This window comes from Nanorana parkeri, unplaced genomic scaffold, assembly GCF_000935625.1.
Source record: "Nanorana parkeri isolate BGI_ZX_2015 unplaced genomic scaffold, ASM93562v1 scaffold87, whole genome shotgun sequence".
NCBI classification, from domain to species: Eukaryota; Metazoa; Chordata; class Amphibia; order Anura; family Dicroglossidae; genus Nanorana; species Nanorana parkeri.
Window position 1 is genome coordinate 750,692 of NW_017306355.1, and position 17,161 is coordinate 767,852.

The following is a 17,161-nucleotide window of genomic DNA, read 5'->3' on the forward strand; positions in this document are numbered from 1 at the left end:
CATAGCGAGATCCACTCTGGACCAAGGTTCCTGCTACCACATCCCCCAAATAAAGGTTCCCGTACGATGGGGCAAATGTAGTGCCCATCGCTGACTCCTGTACTTGTAGATAATGGGAATCATTAAATGTGTTGTGTGTTAGAATAAACTGCAAGAAGTTCAACAAAAAATAATTGTGATCATATTTTATACAGCCAGAGTGTTAAGACATCTTTTTACGGCTCCAATCCCATAATTATGTGGAATTGAGGAGTACAAAGCCTCCACATCTAGGCATATCATTTTATCTTTTGGTACTTCCAAGCCTAGCTAACATAGAAATAAGATGAGGGGTGTCCCTGATATAGGAACCCAGGGCCTCAACATGTGGATCCCTCTCCACCAAACTTTACACTTGGCACAATGCAGTCAGGCAAGTACCGTTCTTCTGGCAACTGCCAGACCCAGACATGCCCATCAGATTGCCAGACAGAAAAGCGTGATTAGTCACTCCAGACAACACGTCTCCACTTCTCTAGAGTCCAGTGGCGGCGTGCTTTACACCCTGCATCCGACGCTTTGCATTGCACTTGGTGATGTAAGGCTTAGATGCAGCTGCTCGGCCATGGAAACCCATTCCATGGAGCTCGCTACGCACTGTTGTTGTGCCAATCTGAAGGCCACATGAAGTTTGGAGGTCTGGAGCTATTGACTCTGCAGACAGTTGGCAACTTCTGCGCACTGTGCGCTTCAGCATGCGCTGACCCCGCTCTGTCATTTTCCGTGGCCTACCACTTGGTGGCTGAGTTGCTGTTGTTCCCAGTTGCTTCCACTTTGTTATAATACCACTCACAGTTGACTGTGGAATATTTAGTAGCAAGGAAATTTCACAGAACACTTCAATCCAATGATTTGCAGGGGTGTCCCAATACTTTTGGTAATTATAGTTGTATATACTTGCTTTTTCTGTCAGGGATCCACACCCAGAGAGAATCAGTCTCAGTCTTCCCTAACATTTTTATGGACCTTGGGCAATGCATAGAAAACTGGTATACGTGGATTTTTGTACCGTATATTTTGTAATTAAATTTCTAACGCATCATCAATTTAGTTAAAAAGGTCCATTTGATGCCCCCATATTTCCTTTGCTGTAATCCGCATATACCAGTTCCCATTCAAGATTTTCATCGCCATTTTTTCATAGGCTTCACCTGTCATGACTATCGTTCCTCCCCTGTAACTCTTTCAAGGCCTGCCTTTTTGTTGATGAAGTTTGGAGGTCTGGAGCTATTGACTCTGCAGACAGTTGGCAACTTCTGCGCACTGTGCGCTTCAGCATGCGCTGACCCCGCTCTGTCATTTTCCGTGGCCTACCACTTGGTGGCTGAGTTGCTGTTGTTCCCAGTTGCTTCCACTTTGTTATAATACCACTCACAGTTGACTGTGGAATATTTAGTAGCAAGGAAATTTCACAGAACACTTCAATCCAATGATTTGCAGGGGTGTCCCAATACTTTTGGTAATTATAGTTGTATATACTTGCTTTTTCTGTCAGGGATCCACACCCAGAGAGAATCAGTCTCAGTCTTCCCTAACATTTTTATGGACCTTGGGCAATGCATAGAAAACTGGTATACGTGGATTTTTGTACCGTATATTTTGTAATTAAATTTCTAACGCATCATCAATTTAGTTAAAAAGGTCCATTTGATGCCCCCATATTTCCTTTGCTGTAATCCGCATATACCAGTTCCCATTCAAGATTTTCATCGCCATTTTTTCATAGGCTTCACCTGTCATGACTATCGTTCCTCCCCTGTAACTCTTTCAAGGCCTGCCTTTTTGTTGCACTGTCAAATTATAATTTCTCACCCTGGATATGTTCAACTTCCTGATGTCATAACAAACATTCCTTACAAAAGCGAAAACATTCACATTCTGCAATGGGAGAGAACGTGGTAGATCTAGGTTTGAAACCCTGTATTCCAATATCATCTGATTTATCACTTTCTGAACGCAATTCTTCCTCGTCCGACAAATGTCCTACTTCCCATAAGTCATGCAAGTCTCGAAACAATTCATTTTTGATTATAACAATCATGTAACACCAGAATTATGCCTATACTCTAACTAAATTTAATCAATCACGGCCCCACAAAGATAGAGATTGGAGTGCAGGAAATGTCTTAAATATTCATTATTTATAAAACACCGGGACAGATATGTGCAATACGTATCTTTTTGTTAGTAAACGATTTATGTCAAATTTAATGCGGATATCGTGATCATATATTGTTTGCTTTATGAGGGATATAGTTCTCAGTCTGTTTGTTTTATGTAACAATTTATAGATTGCAATTAATCTAAATTTAGAGGGTATTGCTGATTATTTAGATATATATATATCTGTTGTGTGATTTATTTGAGGATTGTTACCCACTAGTTGCCCTCTTTTCTATAATCAATTGAATAATGGCCTTTGGTTGAGCTGGGTGGCGCTTGTAGGGCCACACACAGCTAACATTTTGCCTGAATCAGGATTTGGCCAAAGTTTGAGCAACATATAGACTGTTTTAACCCCTTCATGACTGAGGCCCTTTTTTCCATTTTTGCACCCATGTTATATTCCACATTTAGCAGATTTCCTTCACAATTGCACTTTCCATGATTCCATCCTGGCAGATTCATTTTGAAATCTTTGCAGAGTAAGTTGAAATTGTAAGTGTTTTTTATGATGCATTATAAATTGAGGAGGCTTTATGAAAACTGGAGCAGCTGTGCATGGCAACCAATCAGCTTCTATTTAATTTTCAAATCTTAACTCAATGAACTGAAGAGAGAAGCTGATTGGTTGCCCTGGGCGTCTGCTCCAGTTTTAGTAAATTCCTCCCTATGTATACATTTTTGGTAAGACCGCTTTAACTTAGCTTTCTGCTTACGTGTTTGTATTTGACAGGTGTACCTCTTCCCAAGAAGCCACGTTTAACACCACCTGCCCCTGCTCCTGAAAAAAACACAGGGACAGTTGATCGGTCGGACCCTGAAAAATTTTGCCAGCTCTGCAATGCCACATTTAACAATCCTCATATGGCACAACAGCATTACGCGGGCAAAAAACACAAGAAACAGGAGACCAAGAGCAAGCTTATGACTATATATAGCAGCTCTGGGAATGCTTTGCCGCAAACTACACCTCTCAAACCTCTAACGCCAGGCTCTGCTTCAAGTGAGTCCAATGCTGAGCCTGAATCTGAAAAACCTGCTGTCTAATTTGTAAGGGAATGTTGTAGTTTCATTTTTAGTGGGGAGATATTTCCATTCCCCTGACTTTTATTTCTAAGCCTTTTTTGTTCCTAGCAGTTATTGTATCTCTGCATTTAATGTATGCATGACCTGCTTGTGTAAAATGCTATATCTTTAGGGATGTATATATTTTAAAAGGTAGGCTGATAGTTTAATGCCACAAACACATAGCAAAGTAGATTAGGACTAGTGCTGTTTTTTGTTATCTGTAAACTGGTCTGTTTGGTTCCTACTATACTCGCCCTTAAAATGATATGGTAGTGACTGAAGATGGGAAGATACTCTATTTTTGTGTGTACTGGAAAATTCCTGATCAACTTTAAAATTCATACAGTGAGATTTAGAGCCTTTATAATGAATTGCATTCATTTAAGGGACTATAATAGAATCATAACTACATTTTTGTTTTTAAGAAAATTTGTATCCCTTCAGATTTTTGTACAGTTTGGCTAGCCACACGCTGTTGGAATTCTCTTGTTAAACCCTGCAGGCTGAATGAGAGAAATCCATTCAATTGCCCCAACCATACAAAACAATGTGTATATAGGATTCCATGCTGCCAGCTATTGTAGTCAGAATATCCAAACTGATCATCTAATTTAGGCACCGTTCAGCTGATAACTTCTCACCCGACCCCTCAGCTGTATGCCCAGAGTTCTGCTGTTAATCCATGACATGGATGCACTTTAGAACCATAAAAAGTAAGCAGTTAGCTACTCTGTGGTCTAAAATTTAGGGGCACAACCTTGAGGTCAGGATACACCCCCCCTTACCCCCATCCTAACTCGGATCCATGACATGGGCAGCTGACACTAGGTTTAGAATGTTTTCAGTGGGGAAAAAAGTGCAGCTTAAACAGTTCCTCCACTCAGCTAAATCTTTTCTCTTCCTTTGATCTAAAAATGTTGTGGCTGAACCTATACATCAGGCAGTTAAGCACATTAGCTAAATGTGATAACTGCTTATGTATGAGGCTATAAATTGGCAGTACAGAGTGTGCTTTAATAAACCCATATCAGTGCAGTAACATTTTAGAAGTTTTTTTTTTTTAAATAGTTTTAGGTTGTGAGCGGTTTTATTTTGTATAAATGGGTGAAAAAGTAAATTTCATGGTGTAAATTTAGTGCTGACCTTTACAACACTGACCACAAATTTAGAATAGTCTTATCTGTTCTTTAATTACCTGACTCCATAGGTGGCCTTGGGTGGGGGTCACACAAAGCAAAATAACCCTACAGCTGTATAGCAGGCAGTCTCCAGTGCCACATGGAAACCTTTTTAGTACTATAGCCCCAAAATAGTGACACTTTCAAACTCTGTTTGCTCATGGCTCTTTTACTCCCTCTTCTTGAGAGTGGGCTTGATGAAGGAATGTTTGCCCAATACACAGAATTTGAAGGTCTTCTGTGGCTTGCAGCAGTAGATTGTGGGAATGCTCAGGCGGGTTGTGGTTGGTGTGGGATTTGGCTCATTGTGCAGTAATAGTCACTTTGTGTAAACCCCAGAAAGGTTTGAGAGGGATATAATATACTGTAGATAAAAGAAATCTATATAATATCCTATATCACAGCTAGGTTACCCTCCTAGTATTGTTGGGCAGACAAAAAGAAAAAACCTAGTCACCTATATAAATTGCAAGAATCTTAGCTAACTTTATTGAAGCTCATTCTGAGTTTTGTTCTGTTGATGATGACCTAGATCTTGCTGGTAAGCTTGCTGAGATGAGCGCTTCAGTGGGTTGTTCTGCCTACTGAAATCACTGATCATGGTTAGTCCTGAGGTTGTAATAAGGAACCTACCCTTCCGGGATACCTCCCTAGTTATCTCACCAAAGATAAATTCTTGTGGGTGACTGCACGAGTAGCCAATAATTATTACCACCTATCCCAAAGGTACACTTACATGAGCAGGGCATTATAATTTGTGTTTACAAGAAAAGAAATGTCTCTTTTTGGGGGGGTTGGCAGGTATATACATACAATGTTTTTCCATTCTGTTTCCCCCATATAAAAAAATGTTTCCCTTTTAAATGTAAGTCCCTTTTTACAGGTTGGGGTTGGGAGTTGTACATTTTTTTTTTTTAATTGGCTTCCTATTCATTACGTTTGGGGAGAATGGCGTTCTCCTTTAATGCCACATCATTAATAGTTACTCATTCTATTTTTAAATAACCAACATTGCTGTTGTATTCACTAGTATTTGTAGGTCTGAGTCACTGGAAGATGTGATTTGTGATTAACAATAAAATATTATTTCCTGAAACGTAAAATAAAAAATGTATTAAACTTTCACATGCATATAGTTGTGTGATATTATTTAAAGATGAAATTTTAACTGAATTATTTTTAATGTGACCCAATATTAAAAATAATCAGTGTTTTTCATGTTTTAAGTTTCTCTACAGTTTTTTTTTGGTGCTTACAGTATTGATAGAAGCCACTGCACATCACTTATTTATTCATATGAAAGGTGTTATTCACAGGGGTTTTCCACTTTGAACCAGAAAGGGGGTCCACTTAGTTGTAGGGATTTGTGCTGATTGCATCTCCCTAAGGCTCTCATAGTCGGCTGTTTTAGGGCTTCTTAAGAGACGTTTTGAGAGGCCTCTAAGACATAAGACTGGTGGACTTTTTCTAGAGCAATGAAGCCTGACTCCATGAAATAGATGTTGATGATCTGATTGCTCCCCAAGGAGGTCTCACCTCCTGCAAACACCTTGTAAACTGAACAGTAGGAGGATCTATATCCCTTGTTACATGTAGTGCTCAGCAAACTGGGCTTTTTTTTTTTACTGAAAATGAACACAGGATAATTTTATCTTTGTAGTTGTGCTACAATAACATATTTTTTTAGCCAGTGGGGCATGCAGATATAACCCAGGAATTGCACCCCTTGATCTTGGTAAAACATAAGAGGTGATAGTTCTCAAAGTAACATATCATGCTCCCAACTAACCTAACATGTGAACAAGGATATTTCAGTCAAAAATAACAAAGCACCCCATGATTTCATAATTTTAGTAAAACTACAGCCTGTTTTGTGAAACCTGTAACCATTTTTTTTCCCCTGTCAATGATCACTTCTCAGAATGGCGTGTAGCTGAACAAAAAAAAAAAAACGAGTCTTATACAAGCAGTGTTCTGAAATCGTATGTTTTGGACACCACAATAGGCACAAAAACAGTGAGTGTTGGCTTCTGTTTTTCATGTTTAGCTGCTCACCCATGGCTAAACCAAGTGTGGTTCATTTGGATTTGGTTTCCCGTGTGTTTTAAACTTTAAAGGTTGTTTTAACTACCTGCTGTCCGGCCGTTGTAATTAAACAGCCGGACAGCGGCTTCTTGAGGGCGGGCGTCTTTAGACGTCCTATCCCGTTCCGCCCGTAGCGGCGGGCACGAGCGGGAAACCGGCTTTGAATGTAAACAGGCAGCGATGGCTGTTTACATACAAGTGTTCGGGCGTCAGTAGAGACGCCCGATTGCTTGTAATATCCTGTCGGGTGTGCGGGGCCCCCCCTCCGTCGCCGCCGCTGGTGATCCCGAGCTCCGCTGTTTCAGGTGTGAGCCAGGGACCAGCACATCAGCTCTGCGCCCGGAGATCAAACGGAGCTTGGTACACAAGCTCAGTTTGATCTCCTCTTCTGAATGCAGGCAGTGATGTGTATTACATCACTGCCTGCATTCAGTGCCACTCTCCGGTACAGAAACCGGAGAGAAGCTGGTGAAGCAGGTCTCTGCTTCATCAGCTTCTCTGGGGGTCCCTAGGTGACATTAGGGGTCTTAAGACCCCTGATGTCTCCATAAAGAGGACCTGTCACTGCAAATTGGCTATCGCATAGGGAGCTTGCTTGCTCCCTATGTGATAGCAATAAAGTTCAGTGAAACAAAAAAAGGTTTAAAAAAATTTGCATAAAAATCACATATCAAAGCAATAAATAAATTAAAGTCCCCCGCCCCCACATGCACACGCAAACATGCGTTAAGCCCACCTACGTGCTAAAACGCAGATTACATCCTTTGCACCGCACATGTTGGATATCGCCGCGAACGTCGGAATGAGAGCAATAATTCTAGGGCCATCAATCACTGATAACACTAAACTTATGAGCGGTAAAAGCTTTTAAAGCGTCGGCTTAACCTTAAGGTTATACTGCAGCCTACAGGAGAATTGGACACTAGCAAACAACTTAACCCAGCTTGGGATAAACCCTCCTGCTATGAGCATCCTTTGTTAGTGGCCTAGGAGGATGGGCCTATTTTCTTACAGGTTTGCTCTGTTAAAGACTAATGTCTTTATTGCTTTTTTCCTTTTCATTTAATTCGAGTTTTTTCAGCACAGTAACCTGGCTTTTAAAGTGCCCTATCTGGACCCTGGTGTAATTGATGTTTTGGGGATTGCAGATCTCTATATCAGACTAATTAGATTAGACTAAAACTAATCTGAGGTCCCTATATGTCTATTGTGTTCCCGTACATTTATATACTGTGTATATCTTTCACCCCTTCCTTAGAAGTGACTTAGTACTTTGCCCTTCATGTTTCATATGGACTGTCTCCCTCCCTCTCTCCTTTTTAAATTACTATTGAGAATGTTCTTATATTTTGGATCCCTTGTTCCTAAAATTGCCCATTATGGGTATTCTACTTTAACCCCAGCCTTTCACTTGTTAGTCTTTTGGTCGAGACATATATTTTTTTTGTGCAACATTCCTTTCCCTGAGGTGAAGGGTTGGGTATCCTAAGCTTCATCCTTTACCTTACAAACATTTTTGTTTTGTTCACCACTTTATCTGTTGGTCGTAGTTTTCTCCTACCTGGTATTTTTCCCATCTAGCCTTGTTCCAGTATAGATTCCTTTTGGATATTTTTCTAGTAAGATATTCACATCCGTTGGATTTCTTAGTGTCTGTTGCCCACCCCTCAGACTTTTTTTGGAGGGCCCATATGTTCAACAATTACTACATATATGTGTCCCTCAAAGGACGATGAAGAAAATACGTTTTTTGGATGTTGCCATAAAATCTTTTTGTTAAAGCTCATTATGGTACATTTGTCCTGACCCTCTGACCTTATGTACTACTTGCTCAAAAAACTGGGCATGATGGTTGGAGACAAGGGTTATAAAGGACTGGCCTAACGGATTGTTACTGGCCAAACCCTAAAGGCATCCAAATGACCCATATATACGAGAGCTACTATGCTGCTGTGTTCCCAGTGGACTGCAAGAAAATGATTGTGGTAAGTAAAACATTCTTACATACTCTCCCTTTTCCTGTTTGATATTTCTCCACACAGTGTCACATGTGAGAATAACTCTCTAACATCAACAAAAAGAGATGAAATATTTTTCTATTAGCGTAAGGGAAGGCTAAAACCCCTTTTTATAGCTATCCGCATCCCTGCTGGCTTTACTGGCAACCCCCCCCCCGCCCCCCGCTTGTGGTGAAATTCTTAAATTCTTGCCAGTGCTACAGAAAGTGAGGGAAAAATCTCTCAATAGAAGTAATAGTAGTAAACTCAACAAGGATTCTAAGCCTTCCTCAATTTTTTTTTTTTTTGGCTTGACATTTACTAACAAACACATTTAGGCAGCATGGTCATGACAGGAACACCTTTTCTGACCCAGAGGGTGTCGATGCTCAGTGTACTGTATCTGCGCAGAAGCATTTTCACCCTAGGATGTTTTTATGTATGTATTTTTGGATTACAAACGCCTCCCTTTCTCCTCCTCTCCAGTACATAGGGTTGAGGTGTTCTGTAACTCACAGAAGACTGCAGGGAAGGATCATACCATTGTTTTGAGATTTCAGAAAAAAATTAAATGCTGCCACCACCTCTATGGACTGGTGGGCGGGAGGGAATATATACAATTGTTGATCTTCAGTTTAGATTTATTTTAAGGTACATTGAGTGGACATTATGACTTCATCACTATTCCAATGTTAAATGACTACTATGAACAGTTCTGTTTCCTGCAATCTTGCTTTAAAGGAGAACTATGAGGTTAGTGAATTACACTCATCCCCATATTTAGAGCCGACGTGTGACATTGAAACTGTCACGTGTCTGCTCTATTGATCGGGAAGTGAGTGAAAACATACCAGCGATCCGCTCACTTCTCGGTGATCTCCCTGCAGAGAGGAGTGACGGTCACCACCCCTAGCAAGGGCTCCTGCCTCCTTCTAACCCAGGATGGAGGGGGGACGGGCTCTGCCTCTAGATTGACAGCTGGCTCGTCCTATAAGCCAGCAGGGTTTATCTCAACAGTATTGTCCGCATCCTGAGTCTGCTATATACTGAGTTATGGTCACGAGAGGGCGTTAATATATGTCCTCCCATGACCCTAAAGAGAACTATGGGAAATAAAAGGTTACTCCACAGTTCTCTTTTTAACCTGTGACCTACAACAATTTTTGAAGTGCATGCAAATCTACTTGCCACACTTTCATATTCTAATTGTTATTTTCAATTAAGTAAAATCAGTATAAAAGTATGCTTTCTAGACCTACTGCAATGTGTAACACTTTGGAATGTACTTTAGCTTTAAGAAAACGCCCATCTTCTGCCCAGCAGTGAAGCATATACTTGTCCTTGACAATTATTTTCCAGACCTTTCAGCCTAAAATGTGAATTTTATCTACTGCGAATGGAGGCTGTCGTCCAAACAAAATATCCACAACTTAAATCTGTAGGTGAACCTTTAAACAGTAGGTGTCAACACAGGAAGCTTCACCCAGCCCCTCCCTGGGCTTAAGTTTGTTTACTCAGGAAAATACTTTTTTTTCTTTCTATCTGGTCAATTTATATACTGAAAAAAACAGCATCTGAATTTGAAGCTAAACTCCACATGTTCCTAATACTTTGCAGGTTAATACAGTAGGATAGATATTACATTTATTTTGAAATTTAACCAAAATAAATACCTGAATTTTATAATCTCTCAATCCTTGTAAATCAGCACTCGGACTAGGTGACAAAAGGCCAAACTAGTAGGGCGTGTTTCAGAGGGCATTAGATGTGTTGATTCCATCAGCTTGCGATTTTTCTAACATTTATTCAGGATTCAACAGGTGCATTTTACCTTCAAGCGGGTTTTGCATTCCCATACATGTGTATACATGCTAGATGTAGTCAGGCAGTGCATTTGTGCTGGCAGGAAAAGAGGAGTGCTAAAATTGCTGAGCCTTCATTTTTCTGTTTGTCAACAGAAAATAACAGATTTAGTAAAGTGATCTTCCAACAACCAACTCATGTCTATGGCTACCTTTTTTTGTTTTCATGCAAGTACGACAAGTTTACTTCCCTGTCATCCAGACCATGCTTAGAAGATCCTAACCCCCACCTCATGCCAGGTAGCCCACCTTTTGCTACTAGTTTGCACCAACAGGCTATAATGTTTAAATTGGCTATTAAAAGTAGGTTGTAAGGTCTTCTCCTTCCATAGTAGAAAAAACAATGACGTTTTAAGCAATTGGCTGTGAATGCAGATTAGATGGGAAGGTGTCTCACCATGAGCTATAGGCATAGACGGATCTGTCCTACATGGAAAAACATCACTGTGGCCTACTGCAGTCTTGATAAAAATGCCTTTCCATAACATTTGGTTCCCTATACAAACACTAAAAGACAGTTTAAACTTATTGGAACTCAAGACGAGAGCTTTAAACAAAAATGCATGCCACAAAGCAGCAGGTGTCCCAATGCATTATGGTAGCTGATGCTTGAAATCTGGTGTCCCATGATTTTCTTTTTGCACAAAAGGAATATATCTGCTGAAGTGATGCCAATGGCTCCCTGAGGCAATTAGCAGGCAACTGTATAAAAATACATCTTGGATCATTGTAGGCTGGTTGATACTTTAAGCATAAGACAAGTCATACTTTCTAGAAAATAAAAACTGTTCTGCTATCTATAGGAGGCGAGCAGTTTTGTGTGTGGCTGGAGTAAGACATTGTTACGCAAGTAGCACATTTTAAAGGTAGAGGTCTTCCCTAAAAGCAAGAATATGGATGGTTTTCACAATGGCTCTATATTGGCAGTTTTCTCAAACATTGTCCATTTTTGAGGTTTCCTATAATTTTCTGTAGCAAAGCTAGTTTTATGAATCTCAGCTGCTCTTGTGTATATTCGCTGACTGATCAGTGCAAACTGTTTTATTTCCTCCTGCATGCTCCACATTAATGGTCTGATTTTGTATAGGATTATTGGTGAGCACTGAGGTTGTTGGTACTACATACCATAAAGTAAGGCAAGTTGCCTTAGTATCTCTGCAGATGTGGCTGAATGTATTGGCCTTCTATGGAATTAGGCAGTCGTAAATTTCCCAGCTAAATATCTGGGTTAGAAGTTCACGAATACAAGGGACACATTTTGCATGGATACAAAACTAGGTTTGACTATTGTTTTGGATAAAGCTATAGAATTCTTCCACCTCATCTTACTAATGTGTACAATTATGTGTATCCTTTCCCAATGTTGCTGAGCTCACACTTCCTCTACTGATCAAGAGAGATCAGTTTCCAGACACTCTTCATAGGTGGTGAAGAGATTTTGACTAGTGACCAAATGATCGTACCCTTAGGATGCTGAAGTTGTGATACCCCACTGATAGTTTTAATCATGAGTCCTGCAAACAATGTGGGGATTGGTTGGCTAGTAACTAATATGCGAGTACTTTTAGTGGGCTGGCAACATGCTTGGAGTATGTTTTTTTGGTTTAAATATTTTTGTTGTGGGCACACTATTGCTTTTAACTTGCATTAGATGCACTGCAAGTATGCAATGTTGTGCAGGCAAGAGCACTTATCTCCACAATGACCATTGGCAACCACACTTAAACCAGTAGTAGAGTGAATGTACCCTTCCTACTTTTGTCTGTACAGCCGTAATGGTATCCTATGAGTTTCTAAAGTTTCTTTGCTGGTGTTAGTACATTGGCATGTAGACTTTGTCTTATGAACTTGCCCAATCAAAGGTTAAAACTAGCATGTGTTAAACTGTACAACATGTCTGGCAACTTACTCACATAGACCATAGAGAACAGCTTAATATGTAGGCATCTGAGATTTTTTTTTTGTTCCACTGGAGTGTATCTAAAGATCTAAAGTCAAAACTTTTTTTTTTTTTGCATAAAGGAGCATCTTTCTCTTTTTGTTCTGATTACTGTTGTTACTGGAACTGAAAGTAAAGGACAATACTGACAGAAAATGATGGATTTTAACTTCCCAACTCTGTCCAAAAAACCCCCAAAATTTTGTCTTTAGATATACTTTAACTATTTTCCCCTGACATGCCAAGCAGCAGAGTCTGGTATGTTATGCTGGTCTGCAGGGGCCTGATGATCATTGTTTGTATTTCACATTGTGATCCTTATTGCAATAATCTGAAGTATAACTTGGAAGAAACCTGAATGATTTCCAAGCATCATAACGGTTGGAGTCGGGAGCAATCCAGTTCATATGATGACTTGTGCTTTGTGCCCCTTACCCCAGGAATACCCATCATAATAAATACATGCTATTACTGTGTCTTTCAGCTGGGAACGGCTTCACCTGTGACATATGCAATATTGTTGTGAATTCTATAGCACAGTATGAGGCTCACGTCAGTGGTACAAAACACAAGAACAAGTAAGTATCAATTAATTGTCAGAGTATCCTACCTCTTCCCTAAATGGGTGTATATTTGTTTATAGTGAACATATAGTTCAATTGTCTTTTCAACAATTAGGATTTTTTTTTGTGGGCACTGTAAAATCCCTTTCTCTGCATTCATTGAAGGACACAGCAGAGATCTTGGATCTGTGGTCATTAAGGGTTATAGCACCACTATAGGATACTATGCACAAAAGCTCAGACTTGAAGGAGGTTCCTGCTTGTTGCCAAGCCCACTTCTGCTAGAGGAAGCTCATTTAGTCACAAAGCAGTACATAGAACAACAACTGGTCACAGACTGCACAACCAGAGGGGTGGGTGCTGTGTCCTTCAGTGAATGCAGAGAAAATAATTTTACAGTGATTGCAAAAAAAAACTATTTTATCTTCCATTTGTTGACGGACACAGCAGAGATCTTGAATTCCTATTAGGGCTGTGTCTACTGAGAAGTGGGAAAATACCAAACAACTCAGATAACAACAGGTACATTGACGTCTGTAGAGGTCCCTGACCGATATATAAGGGGCCCATGCCAAATGGAAGAAATGGTCCTAGGGTCCCTGAGACCTCCCCCAGAGAGCTCTGAGAAGGCAGGGATGCCCACACAGCCCAAGAGCAGTCGTGTATCTGGGGTAAGGTAGCCTGGGAACGTGTCCTGGGTGCCATTTGATGGCCACTATTACGCTCAAGGACAGTGATGGAGTTTGCCCCTTTGTTAATCTGTGACCCATTCAGACCTCTTGGCAATGTGGACCCACTGTGTCAGCGCATCTGTCACACGTAAACAAGGAGCAAGTTACACTAATCACTTATTTTGCCAGGCTCTAAATGATGACATCTAATGCAGAGCTTGGCAGGGAAAGTGAGTATTAAGGGTTCCTATGCCCCAGCCCTTTGTTTACATGTGGCAGCAGTGATCAGCTGCGCCGTTTGTTACTGACAATCCACGGGAGGTTTTATGGGATAGCCTAACTAAAAAGACAAACCCCTCTCCTGAGGCCTGAGACTAGGGATGTACCGATACTAGTATCAGTATCGAGTATTTGGGTGAGGACTCGCCCAAATGCTCCGATGCCTGGCCTGACAGCCGGGCAGGGAGTCATTACATGCTGCCCGGCTTCCTGATTGGCCGGGAAGCCGACTCCATGGCCTCTCGCCACTGGAGCCGGCTTCGCGGCCAATCAGAAAGCCGGGTGCCTGATTGGCCAGAAAGCCGGCTCCATGCTTTCTCTGCATCTAGTGACGGGAAGCATGGAGATGGCTTCCCTGTTATTCTGGAAGCTGGTTGGCGAGTCTTTACATGCCGCCTGGCTTCTCAGGAAGCCAGGTGGCGAGTAATTACACGCCGCCTGGCTTCCGTAATTAGACCTCCGGTATTGGCAAGTACCTAAAAAAAAGTATCGGCACTCATAACCGAAATACTGGTATCGGTGCATCCCTACCTGAGACCATGGGACTGATCAGTTGTGGTATTACTGCAATCAAGGTGGCTGATGGAGCACAATATAGTTGGAGGCACACACCCCTCCTCATCCTTTTGCTAATTGATCAGCTAACCTGTCGCTCTCAATTGTGGGTCCATGTTGATGGGAGGTCTGAGTGGGACTGGGATCATTCTATTAAGATACACAAATATTGCTGCTAGTACACTCTATAGGCTTTGTACATTGCCTGTTCCACATCACCTTGTTCAATATGCAATGCTCCAAGTCCCCTATATCACACCACCTCATTCGATATACTATGCTGTGTGTTCATATTCCACAACACCTCATTGATATGCCATTCTGTAATTCCCTATTCAACAACATGTTATATGTTCCCTATTCCATGCTGCCTCATTCTGTATACCTTGCTGTACGTTCTCTATTCCACACTGCCTCATTAGATATAGGCGTTGCTTACCGATATAGGCTACCTGCCGATTTGTCCATGCCCTTGAAATAAATGGCGGACAACGCTGGAATTCTGGTATCTCATTTTGTATCAAAATCTCTGGTTTGTCGAAGTCTGGAGTAAAACTGAGCAATGGCTTTACCTCTAAAAGTGGCCACCATCATCATGCAGAAGCAAAGGGTTGCTTGACTCCTGGACTGAAGAGTCCAAAGCTGACAGTGGAGACGTTGGTGTCACCTGGGGAAGAACCCCTGGCTTTGAGTCACACCTAAGCGAGACCAAGGTTTTTCCAAGCGATGAGTTTGTTCCCACATTGCTCGATAAAGTGTCAGGACCCATGCAAACCTCTGCAAGGTCTGAATGATTTTAACCCTATCGGCAGCCAGGACCTGCGCTGGACCCTTGACAGGTGGATGTTGTGATCCCACAATGCAGAAGCTCTAGCACATTCTGGGAAAAATTAGGCGAGTGAAGATTTGATGTCCACAGAAGTCAGAAAAGTTCCCTGATGAGGGCGTGACAGATCTGGTGGATTCCTTACAGCATGCCGGGTCCAAAAGAAAAATGTGAGGGCTTAAGGGGCGAATTACCACTTTTTCTTATTGCGACTGCGAACAGGGTGATATAAAATCCCCTGAACCATTACTCCAGAGAAATTGGGGCTAGGACCCCTTGCTCCAGAAGACCCACAGGATCCACAGAGGTCTGCTAATCCATGCAGTGACAGAGGTAGGTTAGAAGGCATGAACTGAGGAAGCTGAGGGCAAAAGTCTAGTTGGTAGCCCCTGGAACCACCAACCACACTCCAGCAAGTGAGATGGTGGCTGCCTAGAAAATCAACAAAAGCTAATGGATGTCCCACTCCCCACTGCTCAAGAAGACTTACCTGAGAGCTTTGGAGGTCTTGGGGATTTGGTCTAGGGTCAAGTTTGGGCTTGGCTATGAAGGCAGAGGCCTGCAAGTAATGAAAGGAACTTGCCCTAGCCTCAGAAATAGAATAACTTTCCCTGGCAGAGTGCTAGGTTTGTTTTGGTGGGGTAGACGAATACTCTACTGGTTTTGATCACTAGCGTGCTGTTACTGTGCTGGCATATTGGAGATATCGGTCTCCTTTCCAACAAAGAATATTCCTTGATTTAACCTCTTGCCGTCCGCCCGTAGTAAAAAAACGGACGGACGGCACTGCAGCATCTGCGGGTTGCCGTCTCCAGACGGCAATTTTTTTCTGCTCGCGCGCGCCCCCTAGCGGGCACGCACGGGCAGAAAAGACCCGCTAAATGCACACACCCGTTACCGGGTGTTTCACATATAGGCGATCGGCGGAGCTCTATCTGTCCCCAAAAAAGGGTATAAAATTCATTTCAGTACAGCGCTGCATGACGGAATAAATGTCAGTCAAAGTACCGCAGCGCTGAATACTGAAAAATGGCCTGGATGGGAAGGGGGTTTAACACCGCGGATGTCAACTGGTTAAGAGGTTAGCAGTGAAACCATTTGAGATGAGACCATTTTGCTCAGTGGGCCACCTACTTGTTTTGTGGGCCACCTTTTATCAGTGGGCCACCTACTTGTTTTGGGACACTTTTGACCAGCTGTATGGGATCCACACACAACCCAGGAAGCAAGGGGAATAAAGGTACCCAGAACCCACTCCTAGCCAGCCCAGGAGGGACGGGGGAGTGGGGGTTAGCACTCATCGTATCATGAGGATAATGCAGGGTAGCTTCCCCTTGACAGGTTGTCCCAGGTCGAAGGTGGGGCACTGTCTGCCTGGGGGACACTGACAAATCAGCCAGGGGCCAACCAGGCTTAAGTGCCCCCACCCTTGTGAGGTATTTCACTGCCTGCCTTTCAGTCCAAACAGGACTGTCACAGCCAAACCTGCACAGAGCAACGAAACTGCATGTGCTCGTTAGCTGAGTTGGTGAGAACTAAAATGCTCTAGATTATCCCAGCCTGTCGCCTAGCTCAGCAGTTGACTAAAGGTGTTCAAAAAACAGAAGGAAAAAAATAAAAAAATTTCACTGCAAAAAGAAAGGGAACTAAGTTTCCCAGCAGGGAGCTTAGGTTCCTACTTCTTGACACTAGACAAATAACTGAGATGTCTCTATCAGACCGGGGGTTGGCGGAGAAGGGGTGCAGGTGCCTAGTGGCCTACCCCTGAAAGTTCTATATTGCATTAATCGTTATCATTCAGATTTATATTTTTATTATGGGAGCTCCCTATCCAGTCCTCGGTATGGAGCTTTCATCACCAAAAACCTGTCAACACAGAGACCATAAAAATACCTGGCCTCTAACCTATCCCCAACTGTCAATCTGACTCTTAATC

At 42.0% G+C, this 17,161-nt stretch overlaps 1 protein-coding gene across 2 annotated transcripts in view; it reads left to right on the forward strand.

Annotated features, from left to right (window-relative positions):
- Positions 1-17,161, forward strand: part of ZNF346 (zinc finger protein 346) — a 31,999-nt gene that overhangs the window by 12,778 nt on the left and 2,060 nt on the right. Inside the window, exons 5-6 of one of the 2 annotated variants that reach the window (XM_018552393.1) lie at positions 2,936-3,205; positions 12,816-12,913. In XM_018552393.1, coding sequence (XP_018407895.1) covers positions 2,936-3,205; positions 12,816-12,913 — 368 coding nt within the window. Of the gene's footprint in view, positions 1-2,935; positions 3,508-12,815; positions 12,914-17,161 lie in introns of those variants that run through there. The other variant, XR_001941028.1, reaches the window with a different exon arrangement.